Source organism: Arachis hypogaea, chromosome 11 (genome assembly GCF_003086295.3).
Source record: "Arachis hypogaea cultivar Tifrunner chromosome 11, arahy.Tifrunner.gnm2.J5K5, whole genome shotgun sequence".
In the NCBI taxonomy this organism is placed as follows: domain Eukaryota; kingdom Viridiplantae; phylum Streptophyta; class Magnoliopsida; order Fabales; family Fabaceae; genus Arachis; species Arachis hypogaea.
The window spans coordinates 85,598,480-85,625,134 of record NC_092046.1 but is presented as its reverse complement, the minus strand read 5'-3'; the positions used below and the strand labels follow the sequence as shown (position 1 = coordinate 85,625,134).

General features: G+C 38.6%; 1 protein-coding gene across 1 annotated transcript; it reads left to right on the top strand.

The window, feature by feature from the left end:
* The first annotated feature begins 20,064 nt into the window (after window positions 1–20,064).
* Window positions 20,065–20,607, top strand: LOC112721530 (uncharacterized). The gene has a single exon (XM_025772584.1). It carries the CDS (start codon window positions 20,065–20,067, stop codon window positions 20,605–20,607), a length of 543 nt encoding a protein of 180 aa, XP_025628369.1.
* Window positions 20,608–26,655: the final 6,048 nt, after the last annotated feature.

Here is a 26,655-nt window from a genome sequence, read left to right as displayed (position 1 = left end):
CAAGATAAATCAATTTTCATATTGACCCAGTTTTACTAGCCTTTTTCTTTATTTTTATTTAGTTTTATACACTTTCTTGCATCCTAAGAAATCAATTTGGAATGAAAATGCATAACTTCTCTTAATCAAACAACCACTATATAATTGATGCTAAATCATGAGGTTTAGGCCAAATTTAATTGCAGTTTTATGATTTGTAAACCTTGTGAATTTGGTGATACTTTGATTGGTTGTTTTGATTAATTGTAGGTGAAGAAAAGAAGAAAAGAAGAAAGCGTGGCCTAAGAAGTATGGCTCAAAGAAGAAAAAGCGTGGCCAAGAAAAGAGGAAGTATGGTGCAACAAAACCATGAAGCTCCCTCCAAAGCTCACTAAGTGAGCGCTACACTCACTACCAGGAGACCAAAGCATAAAGCTCAGCTCACTTTGTGAGCTGAGCACAACATGGGGTCAAGAGACAAGAAGAGAAGAACCAAGCTCTGCTCACTTTGTGAGCTGAGCACAACACAAGGCCAAGAAATAAGGAAATGAGGAACCAAGCTCAGCTCACTAAGTGAGCATTATCGAGAGCGCTAGAGGAAAAATTCAAAGGAAATGATTTGCAAATGCATGCTCCAAGGCTTTAACTCATGACCAAGGGGGATGGGGGAGGCGCTACTCACAAAGGAAAATAAGCAAAAAAATGGCCAAATGCACTCCTCAAGGTTCGAACTCACCACCATGAGGAAGCAAGGAAGCAAGGCATCACAAGAAAACCAAGGAAAAGCTCCAGCACATGCTTCCCATGGGTTTCGAACCAAGGACCTTTCCTTGGATGCCCCAAAGCTCAGCTCACTTTGTGAGCTGAGCGCTATCCATGGGCACATGAAGCACACCTTGACACGGTCCTGGGCAGCACAAGGCGCAACAAATTGGCACCAAGGCACTAGCGCTCAGCTCACAAAGTGAGCTGAGCTCTCCCCTGATGCATCCCAAGCAGCAAAGCAAGCAACAAAGGCCTCCCCACACTAAGTCTCCAAGCTCAGCTCACTTTGTGAGCTGAGCATCCCCCTGGAAGCAAATTTCTTCATGGGCTAAAATTCAAATTAAAAATCCAACTTAATTCATTTCTTCACCAAATCAAAAGCCCATCCAAATTCCAATATCCAAGAATAGAAAGTGTATAAATAGGACTTAGTTTGCTGTAATTAGAAACTTTTCTCTTGGACATTTTTTTGAGAATTCCCTTTTGAGCTGTAATTTTTGAATTGATTTCCTTAGAGAATTGGGAAGGAGAATTGATCTCTCTTCTTCCTTGTTCCTTGTTCTTACTTGAGCACTCTTTAATTTTCTTGCTTTGGATCTTGGGTGAAGAATTGAAGAACTTCTGTTTCAATCTCACCTTGAGATCTCTTGTTTACGTTTCTGCATAATTGAATTTGAATTTCACTCTCTGGTCATTGCATCTTCTTCTACTCTTCTGCAATCTATTTCTGCAATTTACTTTTCTTCATTTCTTTTGCAATTGTTCTTGTTGGATCAAGGAAGGATTTGAGATCTAGACTTGTTATCTAGTCTCTTCCACTCCTGAGATCTTGAACCATTTTTCATTTGCTGCAACTTAAGCATTGCTTTCTGTTTTAATTTCTCAAGCATTTCTACTTTGCTGTTTAGATCTACTTTGCTTTAATTCATCTTTCACTATTCTGTTTTGTTGCAATTTACTTCTGCTTGTTTAATTTCTGCAATCCCACTTCCTAATTCCCTTTTATCATTCAAGCAATTTACATTTCTTGCACTTTAAGATTCAGTCATTTACATTTCTTGCAATCTAAGTTTCTGCAATTTAATTTACTTGTTCTTTAAGATTTAGCACATTTACTTTCCTGCTCTTTAATTTACTGCACTTTACCCTTCTCCCTTTACGTTTCAAGCAATTTAGTTTCTGTTAATCACAAACCACTCAACCAACACTTGATTCGCTAGACTAAATCAACCACTAAACTAAAATTGCTCAATCCTTCAATCCCTGTGGGATCGACCTCACTCACGTGAGTTTTTATTACTTGATACGACCCGGTATACTTGCCGGTTATACATGAAAGAAATTTTTCGCGCATCAAGTTTTTGGCGCCGTTGCCGGGGATTGATTAGATTGACAATGATTAAGTGAAGTGGTGATCTAGATCTAGCATTTTTATTTTCTGTTCCTTTAATTTTTGACTAACCCACTAACTATTTGAATTTTTGCCTGAGATGACTGAAATTTTGCTTTAGCAACAAAGTAAAGTTTTTCGGGAAATTTCTGGCTCTATGCAATGCTCTTGCTTACACAAGAGAAGCAATTTCTGCCACTAATCTCCCAAGTCCATCAACTGTTTGATGCTTTGTGCCAGCTAACCTTCTGAATCACATTCTAAGCTTAAAAATATTCCATCATCACTTGAATTGGTTGTGACTGTGCAGATCATGGAAGGGAACTCAACAAATTCTAGCAATCATGAGAGTAATATCCCCACCTTGGATGATAATGTAACCCATAGTTCAAAGCAACTATCCATAGCCATGAATGATGTTGCCCAATGGTTTGAAGCTTTTCCACAAGGAAGCATTATCGGATGGGAAGAACTGATGAATGGACTCCTAGTCAAATTTAACCCATCACAGAGAGTTGTTAAGCAAGAGGCAGAAGTGCATCCATTAGAGAAAGAAATTGAAGGTGCTCGTGCAGTAATAAGCCAAAACAAGCAGATGCATCAGCAGACTCTACAACAACTAGATATGATGGCTAGAAAAATCACTGAGTTGAGACATGCTGTAGTACATACATACAACCTGACTCAAAGCTCATATGGGTGTAATCAAGCTGAACACAGCTTTGGGGCCATTAACCATGAGCAACAAAGCTATGAGCAATTACAAGCTCCAAGCAATCACTCTAGCATGCTCCAGCACAGGCCTCAGAATGATGTGTACAATCCACCTTGGAGAACTCATTCTAATGGGAGGGGGGTTGAGAACCAAAACCAAAGACCAAGGGACTTCAACTGCAACAATCCCAACTTCAAAAATCAACTTAAAACACACCCCCACAACAACAATCACATACACTTCCAACCCCGTCCTACCTCACCATTCGCTCAAAATGACCTTCATCAACCACCACAATTGACACAGCCACAACCACTTCCAACCTTTCAAAGAATCTATATTCTAGAAATGCTGATGGAGAGGTCCATAAAAATTCAAGAAATGATGGCAATAGAGCGGGAAGAAATAAAGAAACATCAAGAGATGATAAGCAAGAACCAGGAGGCTTCACTCAGAAGACTTGAAAGGCAGGTGGAACAATTAGTGCAAAACCTTGCTGAATTAGGTGAGAAAAAGGGGACTCTGAACCCAAAGAGCCATGAAAAGGATGCTGTGTTGAAAGAGAAGGGAGTCATGGAGGAAAATAAGAAGGCTATGGAAAGAGAAACAGAGGGAAGGAAGCCCATAGCAAGAGGAGGAAACCTAAGGCAACAGAAGCCTCAACTTCTATGAGCACAGAGTGAAGGATGTCAAGCTAGTGACAATAAAAGAGCGCTTGTTGGGAGGCAACCCAACCTGAGGTAGTTTTATTTTCATGACTATTTCAATAAAAAGGTCAATTAGTTTTGTCTACATTGCAAGAAGCTAAGTTTGGTGTTGCACACCAAAACAATCTAAGGGAGAGTGAAGGATTCTAAGTTTGGTGTCCCACCAAAGTCTCATCATAAAACGCATTCTCACTTTCTACATAATGCTAGCTTCAAGCATTTAGATAAACTAGTTAACTATTTACTGTTTCATAGTTTTTAGTTTTATTACCTTTAGCATGAAAAAAAAAAGATTTCACAGATAATTAATTTGCTGCATGAGAGACATTGGCAAGGAACTAAGTTTGGTGTTCACACACCAAAGTAAGTTCAAAAGCCCACAAATAAGCTTTGCATATTAACCGGGTACATTAAGGGCTTGAGAGGCAAGCCACTTTTGAGGATTATGCAGGAAATAGCCAACAAATTAAAGAACACTTGCATTATGACTCAGAAGGAGCAAACAGAAGGAAGAATGAAAAGCTGCAACCCAACAGGTTGTATTTATACTTGATCCTTGTTGTTATATAATGATTTAATTCAGAGATTCCTTTATGTCTGGCTGGAATGATTATTTAGTTGCAAGTGGAAGTACATGTTGAAAAAGAAAGCTATCTGCATAATTTTTGCTTGAAAGTTATCTGCATAATAATTGTCATCACTCATTAACTTGAATACTTTGTTTTGTTCCCCCTTGCTGTTTGAATAAAAGAGAGATGTTTGGTTTAGAAAAGTAATTGTTCAATGTCACAGAAGTTAGAATGAAAGTTAGTGGTAGTGTGTGTTTGATTAATTGTTAGCTCATAAAATAAAAGCTGCAAAATGACATGTTTCTTAAAGCCTAAGCTAGTTTGCTGCTATGATGTCTCAATCAATGAAAGTACCTTGAAAGTAAACCAAAATAGAAGAAGAAAAAGAAAGAAGAAAAGCCAAAAGTTGGCAAAGAAAAAAACAATAAGGCTAGACACCAATAGCTTGGACCCTAGGACATATGCCTGTGGTGTTTGTGTACTAGGATATGCTTGGACAAGTAAGTTCTAAGGAGTATTTTGAAACTTGGCAACTTAGATCAACTGATCTGGGATTGCCAACTGAAAGTCCACAATAAAGAGCAGCCTAGCTACAAAACATTTAGTGATCCAAAGAGATGTTGGGCATCAATGATCCTAGGAAGAACAAAGTGAGCCATGTGTCTGTGGTGAAGAAATGTTGAGTAAAATAAGGCCAAAGGCCACTGCAACATTTGACACCAAGCCTTCAATAAGAAATAAGTTCTGTAATGCAAAAGAAAGAAGAAAAGCGGACAAGGGAAATGAGCAAAAAGTGAGGATTCATAGCAGCAACCTTAATGAACCCTTAAAGGAACATTGTTTGTTTTGACAGCAAGTAATAAATGAGCTACTTTTGATCTGCATAAAGCCCCATAGACCAAGTTCAACTATCTGCTTAATAAGAACATATATACTTATCTATTTCATTCTATCTTCTCTTATGTTTGATGCTTGCTTGGGGACAAGCAAGTTTTAAGTTTGGTGTTGTGATGACAAGTCATATTGACCCAGTTTTACTAGCCTTTTTCTTTATTTTTATTTAGTTTTATACACTTTCTTGCATCCTAAGAAATCAATTTGGAATGAAAATGCATAACTTCTCTTAATCAAACAACCACTATATAATTGATGCTAAATCATGAGGTTTAGGCCAAATTTAATTGCAGTTTTATGATTTGTAAACCTTGTGAATTTGGTGATACTTTGATTGGTTGTTTTGATTAATTGTAGGTGAAGAAAAGAAGAAAAGAAGAAAGCGTGGCCTAAGAAGTATGGCTCAAAGAAGAAAAAGCGTGGCCAAGAAAAGAGGAAGTGTGGTGCAACAAAACCATGAAGCTCCCTCCAAAGCTCACTAAGTGAGCGCTACACTCACTACCAGGAGACCAAAGCATAAAGCTCAGCTCACTTTGTGAGCTGAGCACAACATGGGGTCAAGAGACAAGAAGAGAAGAACCAAGCTCTGCTCACTTTGTGAGCTGAGCACAACACAAGGCCAAGAAATAAGGAAATGAGGAACCAAGCTCAGCTCACTAAGTGAGCATTATCGAGAGCGCTAGAGGAAAAATTCAAAGGAAATGATTTGCAAATGCATGCTCCAAGGCTTTAACTCATGACCAAGGGGGATGGGGGAGGCGCTACTCACAAAGGAAAATAAGTAAAAAAATGGCCAAATGCACTCCTCAAGGTTCGAACTCACCACCATGAGGAAGAAAGGAAGCAAGGCATCACAAGAAAACCAAGGAAAAGCTCCAGCACATGCTTCCCATGGGTTTCGAACCAAGGACCTTTCCTTGGATGCCCCAAAGCTCAGCTCACTTTGTGAGCTGAGCGCTATCCATGGGCACATGAAGCAACAAATTGGCACCAAGGCACTAGCGCTCAGCTCACAAAGTGAGCTGAGCTCTCCCCTGATGCATCCCAAGCAGCAAAGCAAGCAATTAGAAAAATAGGACTTAGTTTGCTGTAATTAGAAACTTTTCTCTTGGACATTTTTTTGAGAATTCCCTTTTGAGCTGTAATTTTTGAATTGATTTCCTTAGAGAATTGGGAAGGAGAATTGATCTCTCTTCTTCCTTGTTCCTTGTTCTTACTTGAGCACTCTTTAATTTTCTTGCTTTGGATCTTGGGTGAAGAATTGAAGAACTTCTGTTTCAATCTCACCTTGAGATCTCTTGTTTACGTTTCTGCATAATTGAATTTGAATTTCACTCTCTGGTCATTGCATCTTCTTCTACTTTTCTGCAATCTATTTCTGCAATTTACTTTTCTTCATTTCTTTTGCAATTGTTCTTGTTGGATCAAGGAAGGATTTAAGATCTAGACTTGTTATCTAGTCTCTTCCACTCCTGAGATCTTGAACCATTTTTCATTTGCTGCAACTTAAGCATTGCTTTCTGTTTTAATTTCTCAAGCATTTCTACTTTGCTGTTTAGATCTACTTTGCTTTAATTCATCTTTCACTATTCTGTTTTGTTGCAATTTACTTCTGCTTGTTTAATTTCTGCAATCCCACTTCCTAATTCCCTTTTATCATTCAAGCAATTTACATTTCTTGCACTTTAAGATTCAGTCATTTACATTTCTTGCAATCTAAGTTTCTGCAATTTAATTTACTTGTTCTTTAAGATTTAGCACATTTACTTTCCTGCTCTTTAATTTACTGCACTTTACCCTTCTCCCTTTACGTTTCAAGCAATTTAGTTTCTGTTAATCACAAACCACTCAACCAACACTTGATTTGCTAGACTAAATCAACCACTAAACTAAAATTGCTCAATCCTTCAATCCCTGTGGGATCGACCTCACTCACGTGAGTTTTTATTACTTGATACGACCCGGTATACTTGCCGGTTATACGTGAAAGAAATTTTTCGCGCATCATTTTCCGACTCGGAAAAATTCACTGAATCCAAATATCATATTTGAATTATCAAATTCCAATTGCCAAATCTTCCAACCATATTCGCTCTTATTTAACTTATTATTTAATTAATTTTGGTTAGACCGGGTATTACATTCTACCCCCCTAACAGAAATTTTCGCCCTCGAAAATTCCATCCATCATTGCGAGTACGCGAGCGTAGTCTGCCTCTATATCCAACGCATAACAGTCCCAAGGTCCTTTTATTCTGCACGCTTCCGTTGCCGCGCTCTGATTTCTCTATATTCGAGGTTCTCGGTCATTTGTCCAACGCCGACCAATAGTCTCGTTCCTTACTTTTATCGTCTCATCAACTCACCCTATTAAATCTCAAATCATGTCATCAATAATATCACCATCGTCGTTAATCACAGCCATCGTCCCCCATCACTATAATCAATCAAAGATCATCACCACATCTTAATGATACTCCATCACTATCCTCTCTCTCTGCCAAGCCAATTACCACTAATCACAGCTCAACTCCAAGCATAAACTCCAAACTTACTTTCTTATTCTCAAACCCTCGAATTTCCACATGACTTGCTGTTATAAGGCCTCCGACTCATCAATCAAAAATCCCTTTCATTTCTGGAAAGCAAATGAGTTTGAAATAACAATTTAACAAAATTATAAGAATCCGCTTTCCTTTAATAATCTATAAAAGCATTCGAGACACATCTCTTTTGTTAACGTTACTCATATCAAAAATCATCCTCAAAACTATAACCAACGCTCTTTCAATTTCTTGGGAAAAATTTTCAACAGTACCTCCCCAAAAATTGGAGTTTACCACCCGTCACGGATTCCCTTAAACCAATCTCAGTACCGCATCAGCATTCCAATTTAGTGGTTTTCACATTCGTCTTTCAAAACCAATCATTATAAATCTCAATCTAATTCCAAGGTCACTATGACCAAACATCATGGTACTCATCTCTCAAACACGACAACTTGCACTCTCTCATCATCTAAATCCAATTATGCATCAATGATAATTTCCTCATCCGCTTTAGAACCATCAAAGCTCGCAGCCGCAATCAATTCCAACTATTGGGGATCATTACTTGCAGTAACCCGCTTAACCCTTCTAGTATTCAAACATAAGATACTATAGTAAACTTTTACAGCTCTTATTCGTAGCTATCCTGTGTTACTACTTCAACAAGTTTCCGCTGCTTTATTCTGATCTCTCGTCTAGTACGAGTTCTATCACTTACTTCCTCACAACCACAACTTAGCATGACTGGCATTCACTAGATTTCTATCTATGATAGCCAAAACCACATACCAACTTAATCATACTTTTAACACGTTGTTACCGATCTTTCGCTTACCAATTCCCAAACCGTCGGATCTAACGGTATCACCCGTTGTTGTAGTGAACACACGACCTTGTTGTTGGCCCTTGGTAGTATTCCGGTTGACCTTCTTAGGACATTTCCAGGACACGTGTCCAACTCCTCTACAACCATAGCAAAGTCCCAATCCACCTCGACACGGAGTTCCCGGATGATGGCTTTGACATCGCCCACCAGTCATTCCACTCTGAGGTTGCTTTCCGTTAAAGGCCTACCTAATCACTTATACTCACCAAACCTTCTATTAAGATAACTTAGGGTTATCTAGAACAGATCATAATTTTTCATTCGACCATGTATTATGAGTGAATACCAGCCTTCAGCATTATCTAAAGTGGTAAAGAATTAAGTTATCAGTTTTCTTATTACCTCAGGTACGAAAATCAGACCTGGCAGTCTCCCGGTCCTTCCGATGTGGGCAATCTCTGACCAAATGTCCTAGCTTTCCGCAATTGTAACACAAACCCGAACCATAACGACACGGTCTATTTGGGTGATGACCTCCACATCTCTGACAGCTCAAAACATCTGAAACAACCACTATTTGCTTTTCCCTACCTTTTCCTTGGGAATTCTTATTTGTCGCAAGGTCATTTCGCCTTTGGGGAAGACGTTGTGGGTATCCTCTTCTCTTAAACTCTTGACCCCTTGTTGAGTATTCCTGATTGTGCTCTCTGCGGTGGGACTCCTGACGGTCATTCTTCGTCTCAACGGCCTTCCTCACACATTCTTCAGCAATATGGCTCTTGTTCACAAGTTCGGAGAAGACCCTAATCTCCATCGGTCCAACGGAGCTCAGGATTTCACTTCGAAGTCCTCCCTCATACTTAATACACTTCCATTCCTCGAAGTCTCCCGAGATTCCTTGACACATACGAGAAAACCTGAATAACTCCTCAAATTTATTCGTATACTCAGATACGGACATTGTACCCTGCTTCACCTGCAGTAATTCAAGTTCCTTGACCGTTCTAGCAGAATTCGGGAAGTACTTCTTATAAAATTCCACTTGGAAGGTACCCCAGGTGATAGGATCATTCCCCTGCTGCAGGAGACGTCGGGCCCCTTGCCACCAATGCGATGCTTCCCCCGTGAGCAGATAGGTAGCAAATTCAACACACTGTTCTTCAGGCACCAACTGCGCTTGCAGTGCTCGCTCCATGGCCTGAAACCAGGTGTCAGCTTCAGTCGGATTAGTGGTTCCCTTGAACTTAGGTGGATTAACCTTTAAGAAAGTTGCCAGTGTCATCGGGCCCTGAGCTCCACTTCCGCCATTGCCATTATTGTTTATCTGTTGCCCAAGAGCCTCCGCAGTGGCCTGCATAGTAGCAGCCATATTCTCCAACACCGCCATAAAGTTTACCGGGTTATTCGGGTTGATTTCCGGTTCCTGAGTACTAGTACAATCTCTCTCACATCCCCGACCAGGTCCACGAGGCGCCATCTGGTTCCTATACACACCAAACAATCGATATCAAGTTGATCAGTCTCAATATCGGAAGTATAGTGCTTCAAAGTACCAAAAGTACACTCATGGACTTCATGCTAGTTGTATCGGTTAGATACCCTAACTAGCACAGGCACAGACTCAGAGTATGCATTGAAGCATAAGCAGTTCCATCCCTCAGGCTCACGAGGACGAACTGCTCTGATACCATAATGTAACACCCTAATATTCAAATCCTTATGCTCGAGTCATAAGTCAATGATATTACGGTGGTACGACTCTCAGGTAGATTTTTAATATATAAATATAGGTAATTTCGAAAAGTGTATTAATCGAGAAGCCTGAAAAGAGTAGAAATAAAATCGCAAAGACGTATCACTCACGTTTCGACAACAAAAGATAAACCGTGAAGCCGAAAATGATATACGGACAAGGCGTAGAGGAGATTAAGAGATAGATAACAGATAGATATATATAACATAAGTAAATAGCCACTAGTCGCGACCTGCGAAGTTTAGGCCGGCTAGGGTACAGTATGAAAGTAGATGACAACAGTATATCCTAATCTCTCCCAAAGGAAACATAAGAGCCTCTATAGGCAAGTTCCAAAAGAGTTCAATACATAATATAATCTTTTCAAAACATAGGTGGAGAGATTCTAATCAAACACAAAGTAGAGGAAATAAAGATCTTCGCCGTCTCTCAGATGACCCACAACTCACTTCTGAGCACCTGGACCTGTATCTGAAAAATAAGAGATATATACGGAATGAGAACCCCGGGCCCATGGGTTCCCAGTACGGTAAAAGTGCCAAATAAATACAATGCACTGCAATAAAAACTCACCAAGCATCCTAAACTCCTTTTCACCAAGTATCCAGCCTAGATTCTCACTAATCTATAAATAGGCATCTGTCGTAAGGGGATACTAAATCTAGATCACATCTCATATGACTCCCAACTCGCTGACTCTCCCACGAATCAGATTTCAGAATCATAAACAAACCCATCATCAGTCGTGCTGTCTCAGCAATTCTATATCAATATATCATGCCCTCCCTGGAACTAGTGAAACCACATCACTGCGTCTACCCAGGGAGCTCAAATCATCTCAACTAATGATCACCATCATCATGCAATCGCATCATCAATTCATCTCATCAAGAACAGCCCTCAACCTCCACCGACACCAACATGAGGGGTCTCTCAGTTGTACAAACACAAGCAATACAGGCAAGTAATACACAATTAGGGTACAAGTAGAACAAGTAGCACATAATCAGGTAACTTAGCATATATAATGTAGAAATCCAAAACAAATAGGCAAACCCAAACAATTCAAACATATGCAAATGATGAATGCCTGCCCTATGGCTGATGATATCATCTGTCGGTTATCAAGCCAACCCGACATGTCCCGTAGCTAACCCGGGCACAGTCTCTCTGTTGCGTATTAATATAATTAGAGGGAATATGTGCCCTGTCACCATTAGAGGGTATCTGTGCCCTGTCGCCATTAGAGGGTATCTGCGCCCTGTCGCCATTAGAGGGTATCGGTGCCCTGTCACCCTTACAACCAGAGAGAAAACACAAGCATGCTTACATTCAATATTTTTCATCATTATTCATTTATCATATTCGTTAATTTATCATATATGCCTTTATACTCAGCCATAATCCATAATGGCTTTGCCGTAACTCGGCAATAACTCAGCCACCCGGCTCACAATTCAATCCAGAACTAGCCAATTTATCAACATGGCTCCGCCGTATCCGGCAAGAACTCAGCCATCCGGCTCATGGTCCAATCAAGAACCAACCATTTATTAATAAATATAGCCCTTCGGCTCATGGCATACACGGTACTTCCACCGCCATCCTCCATATCTCATATAATCATATCTGATCATCATTGATCATAACCTTTTCCTTTGCTTCACTCGCAAGTTACCACATCCCCTAGCTCCTTCCTCATTGCTAGGCATACCATAATGATTTGATACATAAGGGGTGAGATCGGAGGCTTAAAAGTATGAGGTTTGGCTTTAAAAACTCAAAAATCAACTTTGGCATGAAAACAGGGCCACGCGTACGCGCACTCCACGCGCACGCGTGGATGGCCAAAAACTCATCGACGCGCAAGCGTCATACGCGCGAACGCGCGGGTTGAAAAATATCCAAACGGCGCGCAAGCGTCAGCCACGCGTACGCGTGGGTGCTCTTGCGCCCAGGCACAAAACTGGCACGACCCTGGCACAACTCTCTGGAAAATAGCTGGGCATTTGGTACAGCGCATCGACGCGCCCGTGCACACCACGAGCACGCGTGGATGGTGCTTTCTGGAAGAACGGCGTGCACGCGCCAGGTGCACCTACGCGCGTAGGGTCGTTCTGCTAAAAATTTTCTAAGTTAAAAGCTGCAGAATTTACAGATTCAACCCCCAATCTTCCGACGGACATAACTCTCTCATTTTAAATCGTTTTTCACCCGTCCTTCGAACGGCATGGACATCCCGGATCCAATTTTATTTCTAAACAGATTTGGCAGAAAACAGAGATCTGTAGTCCAGGTTATGTCCCGTCAAAGTATGCCCTAAAACCATGTTTCCATACAAAACCACAAAGTGCCATTTTCAAAACAAGCCATTTTCAACTCTTTTCAAAATCAATCAAAACATGCCAATTTCAGCCTTTTCTTTGAAATCAATCAAAATATACCAAAATCAACATCAAGCCTCCTCAACTCGCACGTTGACACTTTCTCAAACTCAAACACATTTACATATCATATACTCTTTCTCATGCCAAATTTCAACAACACTATTTCCAATCAACCATCATTATACATAATCAATATCATACTCACTATCACGTGGCTTTACCCACAAATCAACCTTAATCATTCCTCAAGCATATATCACGACAAACATATCTCTAATGCATCATCATACCATCAAGGCATCAATAATCATAATCACATATATGACCATATAATATATCTCAACCAAAACCAAACATACTTCATCTATATAATTGCACCCAAATTTACCAAATCCCACACCTCAACTCCTCAAACCTTATTATTCAATAACCAACCCAATCATTCATATATTCATTATCTGAAATTCATCCAATCACTTGTGTCATCATACAATGCACACATCAACTTACCTTTCTCACCTTTTTTCGGCCTCCGGCCCAAAATCCACGGCCTCCGGCCCAATATCATAATTTAAATGCATAAACTACAAATCAATACTCATTACCCAGTACATCAAATTCTCAATACACCAAGCATACAAGGCCACACAATTCTCAACCCAAATCATTAATTCACATTACATACCAACTATGCATATTAGCACCAACCATTTACACAATCCAAACTTAATCCTAGGGGCATCTAGCCTAGGAATTCTCATCACAACACACGGTACTTAAATGAAACTTAAACCGTACCTCTTGTAGCCAAACCAATTGAGCCTCTTCTTTGGAAGTCTTCACCAACCTTAGCTCCAAGCCTCACCAAAGCTCCTCAAGCAATACCAATCTCCCAATTGTGCACCAACATCACCAAATACACTAACATAACCAATATCACATACATACATCAACTAGGGCTCATAAAAATGACAAGTCACAAGGGTTTGAGCACTTCTTACCTCAGCCCATATGAAGTAGGGATAGAACCCACTTAGAATCCATGTTGGAGTATCCCTAAACACCCAAAATCACAAGATTTCAACACTAATTACCCAAAAACGTGTAACAGTAGAAAATTTCGAAAACTGGTCAGAGATGAATGGAATACTCACCACAAAACTTAGATAGAATTGTAGAGGATGAGAAGAGCGACGCGTGGCCGCAAACGGCTCGTCAATCGGAGCTCCGTAGCTCAAGTTATGGTGGTTTGAAGATCAAAGAGAGTTAGGTTTTCTCTCTTCTCTTCTCTCTTCCCAATTTCAGCGCCCAACACCCCTTCTTTAGGGCAAAATGAGCTGAAATGCTCATAACTAATGTTTATATATGTTGGGTCTTGGGCCCACTTAGGCCCGGTTCACTTATTTTTGCCCATTGGCCCAATTTTGGGCCAAAACCTTTAAGATTAGCGCTCTAAATTGCACTTTAAATATTTCTACCTTCCCTAATTATAGTTCCTCATTTATTAATCTTATTTACCCATAATCAATTTCCTCAACTGTAGTACCAGACAGATCTCAGCCGGTACTGCCGGTCAAAATTCCACTGCGCGCTTTTACGCAGAAAACTATGTTTTCCGACTCGGAAAAATTCACTGAATCCAAATATCATATTTGAATTATCAAATTCCAATTGCCAAATCTTCCAACCATATTCGCTCTTATTTAACTTATTATTTAATTAATTTCGGTTAGACCGGGTATTACAAGACCGGGGGGTGGGGGTGGGGTAGGGGTGGATGTTGGTGGGAAAGGGAGACCGGAGGGTGGGGGAGGGGGGAAGGAGAGACCGGAGGGTGGGGGAGGGGGGAAGGGGAGACCGGGGGGTGGGGGTGGCGGGAAGGGGAGACGGGGAGGGGAAACCGGGGGTGAGGTGGGGGTGGGGTGGGGGTGGATGGTGGTGGGAAGGGGAGACCGGAGGGGTGGGAGAGGGGAGACCGGAGGGGTGGGGGAGGGGAGAAGGGGAGACCGGAGGGTGGGGGAGGGGGGAAGGGGAGACCGGGGGTGGGGGTGGGGGTGTTTTATTTTTTTTAATTTTTTAAATTTTATTAAAAAGGAAGGGTAGTTTAGGAATAAAAATTAAAAAGGACGATTTTAATACAAAAAAAAAAACGTTAAGGATGATTCTAAATCGAAAATTAGATCGGGGACGGGTTCGATTCCGACCCTCAACGTGAGGGACCAAAACAATACTTATCCCTTCCAACTTCTACACGTGCAACTCACATGCTCAATGGGTGAATATGCCCAATTACAAATTTTAATTTTCTTCAGGGACCTAATTACAAACTTTGAAACTCTAGAGACCAATTTACAATTTCACTGAAAGTCTAGGGACTAACTGTGTAATTTAACCTATGTTAAATTGTCATATGTTATATTATATTCGGCCTGATCTAATATCTCTTTTTTTAAATGCTATAACAAAAATAATAATTCATATTTAATAAAATTTAATTTATAATTTATAATTTATAATTTATAATTTATAATTTAATCTTGATTTATTATTTAAATACTAAATTTAAAATTTATTAATATCTTTTTGTTATAAGTGTGTTTTATTTTTTATAAAATTTAAATTCTTTAATTAATAGATATATATTAAATAAAATATTTTATCTATTGTACAAAAGTTAATAGAAATTTTTATGTCATTGTTAATACATTTTGGTGCTATTTTTTACAAAAAGAAAAAAAATATGTAATTTTATGTGTATATCTATAAACGATTTTTATTAGATTCAGGTCAATTTAGTTGAATTTAATTAATAAAAATATTTAGATATGTAACTAAACTCTTTTCAAATATATGAATAAGTGATAATTTGAAAAGGGAAAAATACAAAAATAAAATGAATAAAGATTATTTATAAGTTACAATTTTATAAAAATAAATATATTTATGAATAGTTTTTATAGTATATACAACAATACATATGAAGATATAGAGCATAACTATATGAATTAAATATTAATATAAAAATTACAAAGAACAAAAAATATATAAGAAATGATAAGTATTTGTTAGAAAAAAGAATTTACATAAACAACTGATTTATAAACAACGGTGAATTTTACGGTGAAGAATGTAATTTTTTTTTACAATATAAAATTTATGTGGGAATTTTTAAAAATCGACATCTGTTGTACTGCACTACATGTTTAATTAGGTTTTGCAGTCTTTTAGCTTATTAATAGAATAGTTTGCAGGAATTTATCTTTTTATATTAAATATTAACTGAGATTAATTTTTTAATGAAAGTATTAATTAAGTGGGTTAGATTTTTTTGTAACAAGCCAATTAAAAATTAGACCATACTTTAATTTGGGTCAAAATAATCATTTTAAGTCCTTTAATATACAGAATAACTGTTCACCAAAAAAATATAAGATATAATTTTTTTAGGTTTTTTAACATAAATAAATTAATAAAGACAAAAATAAATAAATTAACAGAGCATTATTTCCAAAAGAACAATGAAATCAAATTAAATACTAACATACAATTTCGTTTTTCCTTGTTGGTTTATGAGAAACATAAGTGGCCACACCGATTTTGGTACAAATTTGAAATTATTCCAATTTAAATAAATAGTATGACCATACTTTTATTTTATTATATTTTAATCCTTATAATTATTATGCTTACGCACCAAACTTGTATGTATAATTATTTTTTATGAAAACTAAATGTTGAAATATTTTATTTTAATTTCTAAATGAATATTTTCTATCACATGATTTTATTTTTCTTAAAAAATATCTAAAATAATATTTATAATATAAGAGGAAAAGTGCAAGAAGGGAAGTTTTATTCAAAAATAAAGTCATATTGTGATTATTTTTTAAAATTAGATTTTTATTTTTTTAATATTTTATTTTATTTTATCTTTGACTAAAATAATAAAAAACGACTATTGGTATTTTTTCTTTTTTTAGTTACGGATAATTGATAAAGTTATAAACAACAAACTATAATAATTAATCAATTATAGCGATGAAAAGCAAGACTTATTTTAGCCCAAATTTAAGTATGGTCCAAATTTTTAATTGGCCTGCTACAAAAAAATTTAACCCACCTAATTAACACTTTTATTAAAAAATTAATTAAATTTAATATTTAATATAAAGAGACAAACCACCGCAAATTATCCTATTAATTAGCCAAGAGACTACGAGACTTGATTTGAGATCGGAAATATTTGGTAACTAAAAAAAATCAGTTAAAAACAGTCATAACTTACCTTATTTAGCATTCATTAATTGTTGTGACAATTAATGAATGCTAAATAAGACAAGTTCTCATTGTTTTTTTTTTTTTTTTGTCCTTAGCATTATTCATTTGAGATAGAGTGCAGTACAATAGGTGTCCATTTTTAAAAACTTCCACCTAAGTTCTATATGTGTAGAAAAAAAAATTATATTCTACACCATAGAATTTACCACAAACAAATACAACACACAGCTTATTTTATGACATATATCTACAAAAGAAATATTTTATTAGATTAAAAATTAATAATCAACTTCATTATCATGCAGTTATATATATATTTATATATGTTTCACTTTTTTTTAAATAAAATAATCAATTACTAAAACAATATCTCAGATAGCAAAATAATCAAATCTATTGCAATAAAATAATCAAATCTTTTTACAGAAATAAGATCAAATCTTTATGAACATCAATTATATATTTTTTTATATAAGTAACATTTTTTATTTTTGCATAAAATAGTTACATACATAAATGTAAATGGGTCAATAAAACAAATTGATTAGATTATTTTAAATAATCTATTATTGAAAGATATTGTAAAAATATATAACTAATTTGATTATTTATAAAAGATAAAAAATAATTTATGAATAAATATATAAAAAATAAATATTTATCACCCTAATTTACTATATATCAATATCATTTTGTGTTTTTTAAAATCCTTATATGAACTAAGGAAGCTTCTAGTATAGTGAAAGAATTTTAAGATTTTTAAAGGACTAGGACACATTATGAATTTTTTAAAATTTTGGGTATAATATAAAAATATACTAAGTTAGGATTAGGCTCATTTTTTTATGGAGAAGTATAGGATACTAGCATATTATCTGTCAATTTATTGTCAATAATAATTAATTATTATATTTTAAACATATATAAAGAGACACATTCAAAAAATATATCTATAAAGATATATATTTTTATTAAACACAATCATAAAAAAGACATTTTTATTAGACACATCCACAAAGACACTTCTATTAAACACAATTATAAATAAGAGTTGACAGAAATGTTGTTGGTAACATAACGGAATTGTTTTTTTTATTGAGATAAACAGTAAACTGCAATTGCTCAAACAAATTGCAATTAACATTAGAGAGAGAGCACGAAGACGTTAGAGAAAGAGCGGCGCCGCTTAAAGCAAGCATCTCTCTCCCAATCATAAAGTCAGCACACCACCATCCGCAACTAGCAATGGCAGAACTAGAAGGTCCTATCTAACACCCTGTTTCCAAGCCAGCAGCGGCATACTTCGAAGGAGTTCCATGCGCAGTAGTTGATCCTGTGCTTTTCTCCTCCGTCGTCAAGAATCATCATCATTGCAGATTGAAGGATCAAAGCCCCTGGTAGAATGTAATGTAGGTCTTGTACAAGTTAAATGAGTTATAAAATTACCAAGCATCTTTTGTTTGGACTTGATTGAAAAATAGGAGCCTCTATAGCATAAACATCAATTGGTCTAAATATAATTTACTTTTTTTTGAACATTTCAAAGTCATAGATGGTGGCATAAATAATCCACACAGCATAATGTATCTATGTATGTGTTTTCTGTATCACGTAAAAAAATTTACTGCTTCAGGAAAAAAAAACAACAGCTAACTCATGCATCAATTGCAATCATAAAAAATATTGAAGCAAATTCTCCAATAAAACACTATTCTGTATGAAGTTTAGCACATCCATTAACTTAACATATTCTCATACGGTCTTTAAAGGCTGATTGATTTTGATATGGAAAAGGGTTTAGTGATGTGCATTGAAATGGGTGTTTCACTAATTTTTGCACTGCTATGGGCCAGACAACAAACGCATGTTGCGTCTTTTATTTTCTACAACTAGTTTTTTTTTTTTTTTCGAAGCTAAGGAAAAACGTAAGTTGCGTTTTTTGCATGGAGGCACAACAAACGCATGTTGCATTTGTCAGATGGGCATCAAAATTTTTTTTTAACTTAAAACGCAGGATGCGTTTGTCAGACTGATGGGCTCAAATTTTTTTTTGGGCAGAGTAAATCGCATGTTACGTTTTATTTGGGCTGAAAAAAATTTTTTTGAAGTCCGTAAAACGCAGCTTGCATTTTATATGTAAAATAATATTTTAATGAAGAGCCTTGCATATAAATTGCTAACTCAGCTATATCTAACTCGTACCTCATTCCTAAATCCCTCACTTGTACTCCCTTTCACCTTTCATTCATTCATGCATCCCATAATTGTGAGATTTTTTGGGTATTAGAAGGGTAAAAAAAGTGAGATTATGAAAGGTATTGCAAATATACGAGTGTATTATAACGGTGAGGTTATACCGAACACACACGAAGGAGTGACTTTTGTTTGTGAATGTCCGTTTTTATTTGCTATTCCATACACCACGAGTTTTGTAGAGTTGCAAAATGGTCTTTGTGTCAACATACCAAGTCACATTTCGAAAAGGGTGAGCAATATTTTGTATAGGAGTGCTGTACAAGTATTTGGTGGGCTGATACAATTTCAAATAATGGCCATCACTGATGATGCAAGCATGCAGCAGATGTTCTGTATTTATCAACAAACCCGATTTCAGGTGCCGCTAATAGAGCTGTACGTTGAGTTTGAACAGCATACGGGGGTGGACGAGTTTAACGAGGAGGTCAACGTTAACGAGTTTGGGGATATAGGCTGGGAAGAAGATAACGACGACAGTGAAGAGGAGTTCGAAGCCAACTATGAAGTCGATGACGAAAACGATGATGGAGATTTGGCAGGCAATCCGGCGGTGCCAAATAAAGCGCATGCTGTTATAAGCCAGCAGCCGTTTGGTGTTCCGTCTTTTATGCGGACTCTGGATCTCGAAGCCATGCATGCCCCAGAATTTCTTGAGTATGCGAATATGGGTATGTTATATTATGGCTATTAATTCACGTTACCACTAGTGTCCATTTTATTTGCCTTGTCTGACTGATGGTGGTGCACTTGTCGTAGGTGAAGGCAACGTTGCGGCCGAAGATGGTGAATTCAGTGTCGGAATGGAATTTGGCTCTAGAGAGTCGGTGATATCTGCAATCAAAAGCTACACTATCTCTAGAGGAGTTGATTACACTGTGTTTGAGTCTGAGCCGCAAACATTCTATGCGAAATGCAAGGGTTATGGTGCCGGGTGCGATTGGCTTATCCGAGCTAGCTTGATTCGAAAGAAAGCTTGTTGGGAGATCAGGAGATACAATGGCAAACAACACGTGCACCATGGGAATGATCTCGCAAGATCATGCCAAGTTGGACTCAGACACAATTGCAGATGCCATTAGGCTGTTGGTCGAAGCAGATCCGTCGATAAAGGTGAAGTCTATTATTGCAGAAGTTCAGTCAAGGTTCAACTACACTATCAGTTACCGCAAGGCTTGGTTAGCAAAGCAGAAATCTGTCGCAAAAGTTTTTGGTGGTTGGGAAGTTTTTTACCAGACTCTGCCAGTTTGGTTAAAAGCAATGACTGCAAAGATGCCAAAGTCTCGTGTTCAAATAAAGACGCTCCCTGTTTACCGTGAGAGTGAGGAGGTTCAAGGTGTAAGAGTTCTTCATTGCGTTTTTTGGAGCTTCTATCCGTGTATAGTAGCATTCCGATACTTCAAGCCACTGGTGCAGGTTGATGGCACACACCTGTACGGAAAATATAAAGGTGCGCTTCTAGTTGCCGTTGCACAGGATGGGAACCAAAACATTGTGCCTATTGCGTTTGCAATAGTCGAGGGTGAGACGGCAGACGCGTAGGAGTTTTTCCTAAGCAACATGCGGAGATATGTTGTTACCATCGATGGTGTCGGCATTATTTCTGACCGCCATAACTCCATCGACGCAGCAATAGCTCGCAGCAACGGTGCATGGTCACCGCCAAGAGCGTGGCACATGTACTGCATCAGGCACATCGGTTCCAACTTCTTAAGAAGGTTCAAGCCTCCGTATTTGCATAAACTCGTGGTTAACACATGTATTTGATTTCGTTGTTATGGTTCTGTTCGTATTAATTTCGTGGAACTTGCTTATGATTAAATGGTTTCTCCAACAGGATATTCTAGGACGGAGCAAGAGTACAACAAAAACTACCAAAGGCTGAGAGAGCGGGGTGAGGCGTATACGCAGTGGTGTGATGAGATCGGTGTTCAGAGATGGGTGTTGGCATTCGACGGGGGTCATCATTGAGGACATATGACGACAAACTTGGTAGAGTGCATAAATTCTGTCCTTAAGGGTGCACGCAACCTTCCTGTGACTGCCATTGTTAGGTCTACTTTCTATCGGCTGAACGAATTGTTCACTCGGAAGAGCGCCGAGGCTCATGAGCGTGTCCACAACGGATTCACATATTCAGAATTTGCCACCAAAAGAGTCTAAGAAAGTTTTCGACGTGCAGGCAACATTGTGGTCAATATGTTTGACAGGCGCAACAAGATGTTTGAGGTTCACGAAATGCAAGATGGTTCCATTCACACCGTTAATCTCGCGCAACGACACTGAGATTATGGTCATTTCCAGGTCGAGCGACTCCCATGTCGCCACGTCCTTGCATGTTGCGCCAACCAACGTCTTGATTGGCAAAAATATGTGCATGACGTGTACAAGATGTCCGAAATTTGCAAGGTCTACAGAGGCGAATTTGTCCCAATGGGTGACCCATCTACGTGGGCTCCGTATGAAGGAGCGAAGGTGATCGCGAATTGGACATTGAGGCGCGCGACGAAAGGAAGACCCAAGTCAACCCGCTACTTGAATGAGATGGATTCGCGGGACATGCGTCGTCTTCGCCGGTGTACTATATGTGGACGGGAGGGACATAGCCAGAGTCGATGTCCGCAGCGCGCAGGTCCAAGCTCCGCCGGGGATCAATCATGATTAAGACTTTTTATGTAACTTTTTATGTAACTTTTTATGGACCTTTATATGTAACTTTTTATGTAAGCTTTTTTATGTCTTTGTGCGTTTTATTTATGTATGCAGTAAATAACTGGTGCGCAGAAATTGTGATTACACTTTAATTATGTAAAATTCATCGCTCTTTCTTTCCCTGGTAATGGCGCCAAAAATATGATGCCAATACCATGGTTCACAACTTCGCACAACTAACCAGCAAGTGCACTGGGTCGTCCAAGTAATACCTTACGTGAGTAAGGGTCGAATCCCACGGAGATTGTTGGTATGAAGCAAGCTATGATCACCTTGTAAATCTCAGTCAGGCGGATATTAAAATAGTAATGGAGTTTTCGAAAATAATTAATAAAATAGGGATAAAAATACCTATGTAAATCATTGGTGAGAATTTCAGATAAGCGAATAGAGATGCTTTCGTTCCTCTGAACCTCTGCTTTCCTGCTGTCTTCATCCAATCAGTCTTACTCCTTTCCATGGCTGGCTTTATGTGATACATCACCATTGTCAATGGCTACTTTCGGTCTTCTCTCGGGAAAATGATCCAAATGCCCTGTCATGGCACGGCTAATCATCTAGAGGCATCACCCTTGTCAATGACTTCATCTTATCCTCTCAGTGAAAATGGTCAACGCACCCTGTCACGGCACGCTATTCATCTGTCGGTTCTCGATCCTGCTGGAATAGGATTTACTATCCTTTTGCGTCTGTCACTACGCCCCGCAATCGCGAGTTTGAAGCTCGTCACAGTCATTCAATCATTGAATCCTACTCGGAATACCACAGACAAGGTTTAGACCTTCCGGATTCTCTTGAATGCCGCCATCATTCTAGCTTACACCACGAAGATTCCGATTAAGAAATCTAAGAGATACTCATTCAATTCTAATGTAGAACGGAAGTGGTTGTCAGGCACGCGTTCATAGGGAATGATGATGATTGTCACGTTCATCACATTCAGGTTGAAGTGCGAATGAATATCTTAGAAGCAAAATAAGATGAATTGAATAGAAAACAGTAGTACTTTGCATTAATCCTTGAGGAACAGCAGAGCTCCACACCTTAATCTATGGAGTGTAGAAACTCTACCGTTAAAAATACATAAGTGAAAGGTCCAGGCATGGCCGAATGGCCAGCCCTCCTGATCTAAGAACCAGGCGTCCAGAGATATAACTCAGGATCAAAAGATAATCCAAAGATGTCTAATACAATAGTAAGAGGTCCTATTTATAATAAACTAGCTACTAGGGTTTACAGAAGTAAGTAATTGATGCATAAATCCACTTCCGGGGCCCACTTAGTGTGTGCTTGGGCTGAGCTTTAACTTTTCATGTGCAGAGGCCATTTGTGGAGTTGAACGCCAGGTTTTGATCCATTTCTGGCGTTCAACTCTGGTTTTTGATCCTTTTCTGGCGCTGGACACCAGAATTGGGCAGAGAGCTGGCGTTGAACGCCAGTTTGCGTCATCTATTCTTGGCCAAAGTATAGACTATTATATATTGCTGGAAAGTCGTGGATGTCTACTTTCCAATGCAATTGGAAGCGCGCCATTTCGAGTTCTGTAGCTCCAGAAAATCCACTTTAAGTGCAGGGAGGTCAGAATCCAACAGCATCAGCAGTCCTTCTTCAACCTCTGAATCTGATTTCTGCTCAAGTCCCTCAATTTCAGCCAGAAAATACCTGAAATCACAGAAAAACACACAAACTCATAGTAAAGTCCAGAAATGTGAATTTAACATAAAAACTAATGAAAACATCCCTAAAAGTAACTAGATTCTACTAAAAACATACTAAAAACAATGCCAAAAAGCGTATAAATTATCTGCTCATCACAACACCAAACTTAAATTGTTGCTTGTCCCCAAGCAACTGAAAATCAAATAGGATAAAAAGAAGAGAATATACTGTAAATTCCAAACTATCAATGAAACAGAGCTTCAATCATATGAGCGGGACTTATAGCTTTTTGCCTCTTGAATAGTTTTGGCATCTCACTTTATCCATTGAAGTTCAGAATGATTGGCATCTATAGGAACTCAGAGTTCAGATAGTGTTATTGATTCTCCTAGTTCAGTATGATGATTCTTGAACACAGCTTCTTTATGAGTCTTGGCCGTGGCCCTAAGCACTTTATTTTCCAGTATTACCACCGGATACATAAATGCCACAGACACGTAATTGGGTGAACCTTTTCAGATTGTGACTCAGCTTTGCTAAAGTCCCCAATTAGAGGTGTCCAGGGTTCTTAAGCACACTCTTTTTTTGCTTTGGACCTTGACTTTAACCGCTCAGTCTCAAGTTTTCACTTGACACCTACACGCCACAAGCACATGGTTAGGGACAGCTTGGTTTAGCCACTTAGGCCAGGATTTTATTCCTTTAGGCCCTCCTATCCACTGATGCTCAAAGCCTTGGGATCCTTTTTATTTGCCCTTGCCTTTTGGTTTTAAGGGTTATTGGCTTTTTCTGCTTGCTTTTTCTTTCTTTTTTTTTCGCCCATTTTTTTTTTCCGCAAGCTTTGTTCTTTGCTGCTTTTTTTTGCTTCAAGAATCATTTTTATGATTTTTCAGATTATCAGATAACATGTCTCCTAATCATCATTCTTTCAAGAGCCAACATATTTAACATTCTTAAACAACAACTTCAAAAGACATATGCACTGTTCAAGCATACATTCAGAAAACAAGAAGCATTGTCACCACATCAATATAATTAAGCTAAGTTTAAGGATAAATTCAAAACTCATGTACTTCTTGTTCTTTTGAATTAAAACATTTTTCATTTAAGAGAGGTGATGAATTCATAGGACATTCATAACTTTAAGACAAAGTTACTAACTACTAATGATCATGTAATGAAGACACAAACATAGATAAGCGCATAACATAGAAAACAAAAAGCAGAAGAAATAAGAACAAGGAATGAATCCACCTTAGTGATGGTGGCATTTCCTTCTTGAGGAACCAATTATGTCCTTGAGCTCTTCTATGTCTCTTCCTTGTCTTTGTTGCTCATCCCTCATTGCTTTTTGATCTTCTCTTATTTCATGGAGCATGATGGAGTGCTCTTGATGTTCCACCCTTAATTGTCCCATGTTGGCACTTAATTCTCCTAGGAAGGTGTTGATTTGCTCCCAATAGTTTTGTGGAGGAAAATGCATTTGAGGCATCTCCGGGATCTCATGGTGATGAGCTTCCTGCGCCTCTTGAGCTCCATGAATGGGCTCTCTTGCTTGCTCCATCTTTTTCTTAGTGATGGGCTTCTCTTCCTTAATAGGAGTGTCTCCTTCTATGAAAGCTTCAGCTGAGTAACATAGATGGCAGATAAGATGAGGAAAAGCTAGCTTTGCCATGGGGGATGACTTTTCGGCTATTTTGTAGAGTTCATTAGAGATGATTTCATGAACTTCTATTTCCTCTCCAATCATGATGCTATGAATCATGATGGCCCGATCCACGGTAACTTCAGATCGGTTGCTAGTGGGAATGATTGAGCATTGAATGAACTCCAACCATCCTCTAGCCACAGGCTTGAGGTCCAATCTTCTTAGTTGAACCGGCTTGCCTTTGGAGTCAATCTTCCATTGAGCTCCTTCCAAACATATGTCCATAAGGACTTGGTCCAACCTTTGATTAAAGTTGACCCTTCTAGTGTAGGGGCGTTCATCTCCTTGCATCATGGGCAAGTTAAACGCCAACCTCACATTCTCCGGACTAAAATCTAAGTATTTCCCTCGAACCATTGTAACGTAGTTCTTTGGATCCGGGTTCTTACTTTGATCATGGTTCTTGGTGATCCATGCATTGGCATAGAACTCTTGAACCATTAGGATGCCGACTTGTTGGATGGGATTTGTTAGAACTTCCCAACCTCTTCTTTGAATTTCATGTCGGATCTCCGGATACTCATTTCTTTTGAGTTTGAAAGGGACCTTGGGGATCACCTTCTTCTTGGCCACAACATCATAGAAGTGGTCTTGATGGGCTTTGGAGATGAACCTTTCCATCTCCCATGACTCAGAGGTGGAAGCTTTTGTCTTCCCTTTCCCCTTTCTAGAGGATTCTCCGGTCTTAGGTGCCATCAATGGTAATGGAAAAACAAAAAGCTTATGCTTTTACCACACCAAACTTAGAATATTGCTCGCCCTCAAGCAAGAAAAGAAAGAATAGAGGAAGAAGAAGAAGAAAATATGGAGAAGAGGGGTGAAGTGTGTTTCGGCCAAGTAGAAAGGAGAGGGTTGTGTTGTGTGAAAATGAGGAAGAATGGAGGGCTATATATAGGGGAGGGAGGAGGGTTAAGGTTCGGCCATTTAGGGTGGGTTTGGGTGGGAAATTGGTTTTGAATTTTGAAGGTAGGTGGAGTTTATGAGGTAGGTTTATGGGGAAGAGTGGATGGATGTGAGTGGTGAAGAGGTGATGGGGAAGAGAGATTGAGGTGATTGGTGAAGGGTTTTTGGGAAAGAGTGTTTATGGGATTATGTGAAAGAGAGGTGAGAAGAAGTGAGTGGAGGTAGGTAGGGATCTTGTGGGGTCCACGGATCCTGAGATGATCCTGTGGGGTCCACAGATCCTGAGGTGTCAAGGCATTTACATCCCTGCACCAATTTAGGCATGCAAAATGCCCTTGCACACAACTCTGGGCGTTCAGCGCCAGGTTGGTGCCCATTTTGGCGTTCAACGCCCATTTGTTGGCCATTTCTGGCGTTGAACGCCAGAACCATGCCTGTTCTGGGCGTTCAGCGCCCAGACACTGCCCATTTTGGGCGTTCAGCACCAGAACCATGCTCTGTTCTGGCGTTGAACGCCAGACAGATGCTCCTCTAGGGTGTGATTTTTCTTCTGCTGTTTTTTATTCTGTTTTTGATTTTTTTGTTTATTTTGTGACTCCACATGATCA